We start from the raw sequence: 12,113 nt of genomic DNA, 5'->3' as shown, positions 1-12,113 counted from the left end.
AGTTGTCTTTTTTTTTTTTTTTTTTTTTTTTGTGATACGCGGGCCTCTCACTGTTGTGGCCTCTCCCATTGCAGAGCACAGGCTCCGGACACGCAGGCTCAGCGTCCATGGCTCATGGGCCCAAGCCTCTCTGCGGCATGTGGGATATTCCCAGACCGGGGCACGAACCCGTGTCCCCTGCAACGGCAGGCGGACTCTCAACTACTGCACCACCATGGAAGCCCGCATGCTCATACTTTTAACTATAGTGTTTACAAACTAAATACTATAATGTTAAAATTACATCTAAAATTTACACACTGAAATTGCATCCTGCAAAGCCACATTGAAGGTTCAGTGGAACTACACAATGACAGGACTAAAAAATCCAACTGTGTATTTATTTCCAAATTGTAATCAATAACTACATTCCTTTATTAGTGAAAATGGCAAGAATTTGGAAAAATAAAAGTTTCAATGGAATTTTATTTAGATAATGCTCTTATTTTCAAATAAAGGTTATCTCCCTTATTTTCAGGAACAAAGGGAAGTTCTACTATAATCTTAGACCCAAATAAAGCAAAGCATATATAATTTTGGTAGACATGGAAGGACTTCTATGTGTGATTCTAGCTGGCTAACCATTTCACAAATCAAAAGAAAGAGATTATGCTATTTGAGAGAACTGTTTTATGTTCTGTTAAAAAGAACTTGATATTTTAAAATCTTAATTTTTCATTTTGACTTTGAAGACTGAAAAATGAGTAGCTGTTTTGCAAGATTATGATTTTCTCTTCATTTGTGCCCAATGAGGTGTATAGAACACACTTACAAAATGTTAAATGATATGGTAATGAATGTCATGTAGCCCTCCCAGCCAAACAGTGCTACACCTGTAAAACATGATTTTCACTCAAAATTAAATGTCAGAATGACTCACATTCTATATTTGAATAGTTTAAGTTTTTGGTTTATGATTTATTCACAATTATCTATGCTTTGAAAATTAGTTTTATGTCACATCAGGGATTGGGATGGCCAGTAATGCTTCAGCTAAATCTTGGAGAACATAATAATAGGTCTAGGCTTCAACTGATCCCTAAGCCTAGGACCAGGTACAGAGTAAGCAAGTGTAATTCATAGGAAATTAATTAGTGAGTCATTTAGAATCAGAATCTACTAACAGGAGAATTATGATGCTAAAATTTTCCTGCTGAATGACATTACAATCAAGTGAGAACTGATATTTATTTCTATGTCACGATATCAGCAAATAGAAGCAGATACATGAACAGTATATAATGAATTACAGATATTTATGAATAAGGAAAAGTAACTAAACATCCACTAAACTAACGTAAATTAGAAAAACATAAAGCCACTCTGAGGTCAAAAAAAACGTAGTAGCTGAAACGTTCATGACCATATGCACGTGTCTTTTCATAGATAAACCTAAATCTATCTTTTAACAAATGCCTAAAAGGCAATGAGTATAATTATGTTTTAAAAAGCTCTTAAAGTTTAAGATGAATGATTAGCACAAACTATAAAACAAATACACAAAATTAGCATTTTTTTCACTATTTAAAAATATATGAGTGCCTTAAAATATATCTTCAGAATTTCAGCATAGGGTTACTTACACAGACAGAGAAACAAGTTTTCTAAGTACAATTACAGATTATACATATCATTTTCAAAAGTCTGTTTAAATGTACATATTATCTCACAGAAAAGAAAGGCAAACTCTAAACTATCAAAATTGAAGTGGACGGGGAGATATGAAACTAGAGGAGTAGCCATGGAATTGCATTTCTATCAATTCTGCAGTCCTGTTGAAAACACTGGTATTCAGATAACTGAGAGCTTTCACACAGACTGATTTTGAATATCATCACTGGGGAAAGAAGATATGAGAGAGATTTGAGGATGGGACTCCTGCATGGAGCCAGGAACGTCTGAGTTCTTGGATGAAACTCAAAGTGTGAGCTAGAAAACACACACACACACACACACACACACACACATACACACACACACACACACACAGAAGACTACTGGCAACTACAATTTGTCTGGCTTGGCCTTGAACCAAATCCTAGTTTGATTGGGTGGGGTGAGGTGGGTAGATAAATATTTATTTGACAATCAGTAACTATAAACCTGCTCTCATAGTACTCTCATAGAATACCTCAAATCAAGAAATTAATTTAGGGTGCTCTGGTGCTTCCAGCTTTGTAATGCTCCAGGGTAATTTCCAGAGGCAAACAGATATCTTCTGTGGAAGAATACACCCAAACCTAAGGCCTTGCAGGATTCCCAGTAAAGAAGATAAGCAAAATAAGAGATCACAACCTAAAGCCATAAAATATACTAGTAAATAAGCCACTCTGAGTGAGAGTCTGCTGAAACAAGCCAATGAACTAATAGAAATTATGTAAATTAAAATGTGATCATTGAATTAAAAACTTAATAAGAGGTTGAATGGCAGATTAAACATAAGTGAACAAAGAATGAGTGAGCTAGTAGACAGAGCTGAATAGCATAATAAAAGAATGAAACATAATAAAATATATGTAAGGAGATATGGTATTCTAAGCTTTCAAATAACAAGTTTAGCATGTTACTTAGATTTTCAGAATAAAGGAATAGAGAGAATGGGAGAAGAGAATATTCAAGAAGGTAATGATATAATATTTTCCACAGCTGATGAAAGATAGGGATTTTCAAATTCAGAAATCAAACTGAACCCCAAGCAGAACAAATACAGAAATCCACATTATGACATGTACTATTTATTAAAAAAATGACAACTAACAGCAGACTTCAAAACAGTAACAACGGAAGCCGGAAGAGAATAAAATATTCTCCTTAGATTACAAAAGGAAAGTAACTATCAAGTTTGATTGTATACTCAGCTGAACTGTAATTTGAAAACAAAGTTGAAATAAGAACATTTTTAATATAAATCTTTTGAGAATGAATGAAAGCTATGGATCTCCCCTCCAGAATATGTATATATGGACAATTACAAAGTTGAATACAATTATTGAGATTCTCACTATCTCTGAAGCCTGTTCTCTGCTTCAGTTCATATAACTTTCACCCTTAAATCAAGCTACACCAGAGAGGGTGTACTTGGGCCACATTCTCTAGCTCCCCTATAATAATGTTTTTAGTAAATTACCCTGATTCTTATGTCTATAATGCATTGAAGCACAAAGGAAATAAGCTACTATGTAATTATTTTTGTCTCAATTGATATCCTTTTGAAATCATCAATTACTACATCATATAGTCTCACAACTCACACACACACAATATTTATCATATATTTTCTGGACTTTACTGTCATGCTGTAGTCTAGTCAACCATCCATATATGGGGTGGAATGAACAAACATGCTTAAAATGTCTGCCTTGTTTTTCCTCCCTTCCCTTCCCTTCAGCTTTATTCTTTTCTAATAATAAACTCAAATAACAGTGATATTTCACCTTTCTAATTCATATTTAACTCTGTCAGGCAAATTACCCCTTAAATTATCTATAAAACTACCTCCCATTAGCTATCGAAAACACATCGCAACAATCACACACACACACACATACACACACATATATATAACTCATATTCTACAAGGCAGTAATTTGTGTTCCACTTTCTCAACTCTTAACTGAATGAAAGATACAAAGTCCATGATAGTTAATAGTGTAGGCTTTGGAACCAGATTTCCTATCTGGGTTTGAATTTTAGTTTCAATATTATTCATCCATATGACGTTAGGGATAAGACACTACACGTTAGAGTCTCAGTTTTCTCCTTTATATGGATTGCCCTCAGCTTTATTCTCTGTAAAACAGAATATATTGATACTACCAAATTCTTCAGTTTGTTGACTATTGACTTTATTTTCAGTTCTCACCACAATGATTGCAAAAGAGTGAATATTTGGGACTGAATTGTATTCCTTCCCCCCCAAATTTATATGTTGAAGCCCTAATGTGATCCTTTTGGAGGTGGGTCCTTTGGGAGGTAATTAGGTTTAGATGAGGTTATGAGGGTGGAGAAATTAGTGTTCTTATAACAAGAGGACTAGAAACCTGAGCACGCTGCACACTTTCTCTCTCTTTCTCTGTCTCCCTCTCTCTTCTCTGTCTGGACATGGTGAGAAGGTGGCCACCTGCAGGCCAGAGAGAGGGTCCTCCTAGGAATCAAACCATATGGCACCTTGATCTTGGACTTCCCAGTCTCCAAAACTGTGGGAAATAAGTATCTGTTGTTTAATCCACCTGATCTAAGACATTTTGTTACAGCAGCCTAAACTAAGACAGAAATGTTAGTTACCTTTAATGTTACATTAATTGCCAGATCACTGATATTTTTCCTCAGCAAGGAGGAACAACATGATCATTTTAGAAGACTATCTATATACAGTGTGAGGTGGAATGAATACATTTTCAGAGTAATTTCACTCAAAACATCATCAACAAATCTTCATGTACTAAATGAGAATTTGCTCACGTATTAATATAAACCAATTTTGTTTCTCAAGTCAGCTAATAGATGACTTGGAAATATCCTAGAAAACATTTTGAGGGCAAAGGAACCATATTTAAATGTTCTGATGATTTATTTGACAGAAATATCTTTCAATAGAAAAAATTGAGAAATAGTGCTAAATAAATGAAGATCATAAATTTTTAGTTTTGTGTATACAATATTCATAACTATATATAGATACATGCATTGCAGAATTTATTATACCTCACAATTCAAACTTCAACAAGATTTTGATCTATGAAATTAGATCAGCTTTTGGGATTTTATTTTAAATAGATACATAATAAAGAGGATATAATAGTAAATATGGAGATGTCAGCTAAGATTCCCATTTGCTGCCTAGCTGGGGATAATTCAGGCTGCAGACGGTTAGGGTCTGTCTCAGGTGCAAAAAGCTGTCTCTAACACAGTTGTACTGTTCCTGGAGAAGATTGCACCTGAGTAAAGAAAGAAGCAAGGGTATAAAGGACTGGCCATTTTAGCCTAAGGTGGACATTATACAGAATGTAATACTCCTCATTCCAGACTTCCTTGATGGGTGGGCTGAGGCATTATCATGCCTCCAGTACAGTCCAACTTCCCTCCTGCCTGATCAAAGCCCTATCTCTGTGTCTGCTACTGGATAATAAAATATGGAACAGTTGATACCAAAAGTAGAGGTCTCTGATGAGGCAGGAGATCTGATAGGGTATTCATCAGTGAGTTTGATGCATTAGACGTTTGAGATTTACAGAGGAAAATGGAGCTTAGGCACTAAATGGTGCACAAGGCTGCCATGCCAGCATTGAACTGGGACCGCAGCAAAAAAGGGCACTGCAACAGGTCCAAGCAGTGGTTCAAGTTGCCCTGCCACTTGGGCCATATGACTGATGCAGTGAACCTAATGTTGTTTGATGTATTAGGGATGGGAAGAAATATTCTGTGGCATTTGTGGTCATTGCCAGGGGAGAATCACAATGAAGTCTCCAGGTTTCATGAGCAAGGTAATACCATATTCTGTGCAGAATTATATACCATTTTAAAAAATTCCTGGCATGTAATTGAGCAAGAAGAAATGACTGGCTAAGGGATCACAATCAGAACACATGGCCATGTAACTGGAGCTGCCCATCAAGACCTGCCTACTGACCCACTACATCTTAAGGTCATGTTGCTCAATAACCATTTATTATAAGTGAAGTGGTCCATCCAAGATGGACAATGTTGCCTTGAGAGATCCTCATCCAGTTGACTGAGGTTTTGTGGAGCCTGCATTGCAGTTCAATTACTTCATTTTCCCAGCTTTGTTTCTCCCCTCTTCTTTCAAAGATGTCTATCCCTAATAAACACCTTGCTGCTTCTGTAGACACAAATGTATTGAAAGGGGGATATATAACAGATTCACCTTACAGAGACTCAATAATAAGGTGCTATAAAATAGCCCTTTCCCTTCTCCCACCTCTACTAAATTTCATCATTCCCTCTACCCTCTACTCTTGTATATTTTGGCCCTTGAAATACTGAAATGAATGGGCATACTAGTTCCACTCATGGAATTTATAAGCTAGGAGAAAAGATAAATCAGAGATTTGTAGTATAAGAAGTAGAATATGATATAATATAATATATTAAAATATAAATATAATGTAAGAAATATGTTGTTGCTTGCTGGAGACTCATTCTGGGGGAAGAGAGAATTTTAGTGTGAAAGCACTTCCAAGAAGGACTGATTGTGAGAGCACATTGTAGGTTGGCCAGGGTAAAAGGGTAATTCTAGGCATTGTTAAAAGGACATAAGCCTGTCTGGTTGGAAAAATGTGAGCAAGGTTGAAGTATAACTTTTAAAGGAAACCATAGTGACTCAATGAAAATATGTGTGCTTAAGGTAGAAAGTTTAAATCTAAACTATGTTATATATTCTAACATTCAAATTATTGATGTAAATTTTACAGAAAACATGACTATGATTATGCATTCCATATTTTATATTTCTATCAACATAAAGCATTTGTTATTCTGATCTATATCTCTTTATGTTATTCTATATCTTTACTATATCTTTACAAAAATGGTACATCTCTTTGCTAAAGGAAGAGCAAATGCCAGACACACATTTTCTAGATTGTTAGGATTGGTTCCAGTGGGATTGTCCAGCTTGTCCCTGGGTACCCTTTGCATTTATGTTTTTCTCTTAGTTACATATTTACATTCCTGCCTGTTAACCAAATACTAGGGCTACAAGATGAAACACTTAAAGATTTGAGTTTTTATACATGAAATGAGATCACCTTATCATTTGAGATATACAGTGTAAATTCAACATTAATCACATTACTAAAGTGCACTTAATCTCAAGTTCAGCAACAGAAAGTTGTGTGGAAATGCGTGGGCCTGCTTCTGCTGTCTTGGAATTTTTAACTGCAATAATTCATAAAGAGAAGAAAGAGATGGAAAATACTAAGCAATTGAGAAAATGTTAGGCATCCCCCACAGAGTTGAATAAGAAGAGGCTGAACTGTCTCTGGAACCTCAGTCCCAACATTCCAACCCCCAAGCTCACTGCATCACACTCTGTATAAGCAGAAGATGACATGGAGAAGAATATCATTCCATTGCATTAGTGCACCTTCCTCCTAGGAGAGGTCTCTCTTCCCTTCTGGCAGGTGAGGATAACACAAATGGATGAACAGATCCATTGGATTTGTCAGCAAAAAGTGGAGGTGGAGGGATTTTGGTATTTCCATCCTCATTTGGAATTCTTGTTTTTACAGAACATTAATCTGTCTTCTGGAAGAGGAAACCTGTGAGGCAGTCTAGGTTCTTATATTTCAGCTTAATAAGGACGTGGAACTTTTCCTCAGGTTAAATGGATACTCCATAAAGTTGATGGACTATAGTTACACTCAGGGCGAAACCTACTGAGACCAGGGCAAGGAGGTCAAGCTGAGCAGTGTTCCATCTGAGGACACTCTCTCTCCAAAAAGTCTTCTGGTGTGCTTGCACCCCACACATGCATCCCCAGGAGACAGGTATTTAGATGTGGTCTCACAGAGAGCACAGGTGTCAGGCACAGCCTGAGGAGAATTATAGCACCAGAAAAATAAGAGGTATTTGACTCCTTTTTTCTCTCCGAGAGAAGATGTAGTTCATGCCACCTTCCCACTCTCAGATCCCCAGGATAAGATCCAGCTGTATGGGGGCCAGAGAAAATATGAGTGCTAAATTGGACTTTATAAGTTTTAAGTTTTGCGGGATTTAACTGAATGTATTTGTACTTGAAGAGGACCATAAATCTATAGTGTCTGCTAAAGATGTTAAATAACAGAAAAGGAGATTTCCCCCAAAATGATGAAATGAGTAATTGCATTAAAAAATTGTGTTTGTACTACACTGAGTTGAGGTCATGTTTGGTTACATGATTGCAACCTGATTCAAGGAACTTATTAACATATCTCTGAAAGAAGAGTAAGCTGCGAAAAAGAAAAAAAATATATCAGGGCAGATATTTCCCTCATGTAAAGGGGAAAAAGCTCCAGCCACGGGACTTAAAGTATTTTGGTCTTATTGGCAAGCTTTAAGCTGTCCCAGTCTGAAGCCATTAAATGCCATATTCATGTGACTTCTCTTTCTGACATTAGAGACTCACCAAACACACTTCGGACACATTTTCTTTCCTACGTAATATACACACGTACTCATTGTATAGACTCTGAATGTCTCATTTCTGGGATAGTGATTTCTCACAGTAAATCACCAAATGTTCTTTGCTATTATATACCACTGTTATAAGCATGGAAATTTGCCTCTGAGCGATGTATACATGGGGTACAAAATCAGGTTTTTGAACTTGAAAAACTTGGCCAGTCCAAAGCCATGATAAATTCTCCATGGTGTTGCAACTTTGTAAGAAGTCTTGGGAAAATCTATTCACCTCCTCCCTCTAACCCAGGGTGGAGGGGCAGGGTGTGGCAGTACTATTCTGCCGAGTGTAATTTCTATCGTGTTCGGACCTCACATTCCGTTTCTTCATGTCTGTGATGGAGTGCCCACTATCAATATTCTCTACTGTCAGAAATATCTTCTCTTTCTGTCTCTCGCCTTTCACCCTCTCTTGTTTTCTCTTTCTTAAAAAAATATGACTCCTACATCTAGGATAATCATTTCTTTTACTAGCGTCCTTGAACTCACTCATTCATTCTTTTTCTGCATGACCTTTATGCATCTTCTCTCCTGAACCACATAGCATGTACACAAAGAACATTAACTATCCAGAATTTCTCATCATTAAAAGCAGTGGTAAGAGCTGACCTGTTTGGGGGCATTATTTGAAGAATGTGTAAATGATTCATGATTGATTGACAAAATTCCCAACACTTCTATCAAAAACCTATAGTTACTCTTAGTCAAAACTGAACAAGCAGGTGCCAACACAGGTGAGCCTCAAATGATTTTATCTGTTCTGTCTCCATTGTCCACTAGGACAATTCTTCCCAGGAGGGCTCATGCCTTTTATAGAACCTTCACACTACATGTTAGGGTCAAGGCAGAGCCAGCAAAGGAGGTACTTTGCAAAGTACTCTGCAGCAGTACTTTCCTCACTATTTTATACTGTCGTTTTGGGCCATGTATTGCTTTTACTATACAATATAAGCATTTTATTTCCATTCAAGGAAACAAGCTCATAAGTGTGTGTGCAATTAACAGAGTCCAACTCTGGTAATTCAGTATTATTCCCTAATTTAGTTTCTTCTAATAATGGAGAAAAAAATCACATATTCACATGATGAAATTCTACATAAGTGAAAAGAACAGTTGCAAAGTGTTCTAACTTCTCATAGCTAGCTAATTCTATTATTCAAAATCTTATGACACGCAGTAAAAATTTGAGTTTTCAAAACATAATTTTGAAGGAGATTTTCTTACGCAAGGTCAATTTTTATAGATGGCTTCATGAGTATATATACAAGACATACATTTTACAGTATGACTTTCACACCTACTTATGAAAGAAATATTATTAATAAATAGAAAACACACACTTGATAATATTCAGCCATCAAATGTAACGTCAGCAATTTGTTTTCAAACACCCAAATTTTAAATACTAACTTTTCCCCTGGAATTAAACTTTGGTGATTTTGCTAAACTTTTTTTTTTTTTTTTTTTAATTTTATTTTTGGCCGAGCCGAAAGGCTTACAGGATCTTAGTTCCCTGACCAGGGATTGAACCCAGGCCCATGGCAGTGAAAGTGCCAAGTCCAAACCACTGGACTGCCAGGGAATTCCCAAAACTCTTTAATCTTTACTAAAGATGGAAACTTTTGTACTCTTTATTAAAGTATTCTTAAGAAGAATAAGACAGTGGGAACGTCTTTCCAATCCTATCTCATGAAAAGAAAGAAAAATAACATGTTGAAGGAAACTAAAAAGCTAATCACACAGGTATGTTGGAGATCAGCTTGAATTAACCAACACACTTTGAAATCATTGACTCACTTTGAACTCCATGGGAGCGTACTATTTTCCAGGTTTCTGATGCCACTTCTTTAACATCCACTTGATAGTGATTAATAGGCACACCTCCATGGGAGTCTGGCTTGCTGAAAGAAACCTTGGCTGTGGTCTGTGACAGCTCTATAATCTTCACTCCATAGGGATTGGATGGCACATCTACAAAGGAATAAAAACAAAGGAAATATAACCTAGGTAATGTGGATGGCCATTATTAAGACTTATGGTGCTCTGAGCACTAGGAATAAAAGACAATTGTTGCCTATATCACTTAATATATTTGAATTGCAAAGCTTGCATAAACCGCTGAATGATCTCTTCAAATTGCAAGAAGGTATACATTAGTCAATCTTTATTACTATAGAAAATAAAGAGTAAAATATTCAATATCAAATTTCATTTATTGGGAGAATAATTTTACTTCTGCCTTTACTATACAATATAAGCATTTTATTTCCATTCAAGGAAACAATCTCATGAGTGTGCATGTGTGAGTGTGTGTGTGTGTGTTTGTGTGTGTGAGAGAGAAAATGCAGGCACAATTAAAATATAAGAATAGATTTTACTGAATCATTAGCATAAAGAATTATCTTTTGTGAAAATGTGAGATTTATTTCCATTTTGTTTATTAAAATTGTATTAATAACTTGGTGGCAAGTGTTAAGTTTAGATAAATTGTCATTATGAACTAAATAAAACTCTAAACTATCTTTTAAAATTTAATTTAAGTATCAGTTAATTAAAATAAAGTTAGATATTTAAGTTTAATCCCTGTATTTAAAGGAGACAGCTACAAAATTCTTCTATGTGTTTTTGTATTAATCCATTACTCACATTATTTCAAACTCAAGAAGATATCCTGGGTGAAATTTCATTTTATTTTCTAGTACACAAAGCTTTATAAAGAATTATCTGAAAGGTCGAACAGGCAACAGGAGAAAATAAGAGGGAAAAAAGTCTTGATGAGGAAATCGATGAAACCTTTGCTCTGGAAACATGAGTAATTAGAGGCATGTTAAACATGAAAGGAATTTCTCTCGGTCCTTTCTGTCTCTCAATCTCTCTCTCTCTTTTTTTTCAATATCACATTTGAAGAAAATCATAAAGATTGGAAATTTACACTTAGTTTATGTAAATTATATGCATGTGTTATATAAATATGTAAATAAAATATATAGTTCCATCTCTGGAATTAGCTCTACAAAAGCAAAAATTAAAAAAAAAAACACTTGATTGAAAATAATGCAGTAAACGTAAATTTTTGTTCTGATATAACCAAACATTCATATAAAAATCTCTAATGGGGGCTTCCCTGGTGGCGAAGTGGTTGAGAGTCCGCCTGCCGATGCAGGGGACACGGGTTCGTGCCCCGGTCCAGGAGGATCCCACGTGCTACAGAGCGGCTGGGCCCGTGAGCCATGGCCGCTGAGCCTGTGCATCCGGAGCCTGTGCTCCGCAACGGGAGAGGCCACGACAGTGAGAGGCCCGTGTACCGCAAAAAAAAAAAAAAAAAAAAAAAAAAAAATCTCTAATGGCTGTCAAAAGTCAAATGTGCCTTATTAGCTAAAGTTAAAAGAGAGCACTGTAGGTCAAATAAAAATATGCCTTATGAATGGTACTGGGCAAGAGCCAAGAAGGCAGGTTTATGGCCTTTTAGATATTAATATTGTAAAGAAATGCAACAGTGTACAGTTCAGCTCTAATTAGTAACTGTAAATTATTTGGAGATCCTATGAAGTGCATTATGCTGTAACTCTAAGGTTCAGAAATAAATGTGTAGAATACTGATGCATCCCAAAGTCATATTGCTATTAAAATCTTATCTGGAAGTAAACATTTTAAATTATCTTAATAATTTATTTAAGTTGTCATAAAAATGATCATAGTTTTAAAAAGTTTCTTTAATCCCTGGGTTATAACTATAGGTTCTTTTCATCTGTAGGTTTGATCTAAAGTTTGAAGAGGAGGAAAAAACACACACACATTGATTGTTCTGAATAACACTACCAATTCCTCACCTCATGCTGAGTGACTCTCTAATGTCAACTAGGTCTAGGTTGGACATCACAGCAATGCTAACCTTT

At 35.9% G+C, this 12,113-nt stretch overlaps 1 protein-coding gene across 1 annotated transcript in view; it reads right to left on the bottom strand.

Moving 5' to 3' along the window:
* NCAM2 (neural cell adhesion molecule 2) overlaps positions 1–12,113 on the bottom strand; it is a 207,531-nt gene that overhangs the window by 76,079 nt on the left and 119,339 nt on the right. The window contains exon 12 of the mRNA XM_024732007.1: positions 10,015–10,188. Within this exon, the coding sequence (XP_024587775.1) occupies positions 10,015–10,188 (174 nt within the window). The remainder of the gene's footprint in view (positions 1–10,014; positions 10,189–12,113) is intronic.

This window comes from Neophocaena asiaeorientalis, unplaced genomic scaffold, assembly GCF_003031525.2.
Source record: "Neophocaena asiaeorientalis asiaeorientalis breed wild unplaced genomic scaffold, Neophocaena_asiaeorientalis_V1.1 scaffold55, whole genome shotgun sequence".
NCBI classification, from domain to species: Eukaryota; Metazoa; Chordata; class Mammalia; order Artiodactyla; family Phocoenidae; genus Neophocaena; species Neophocaena asiaeorientalis.
Note: the sequence above shows the minus strand (reverse complement) of the source record. Positions and strands in the feature narration are given on the sequence as shown.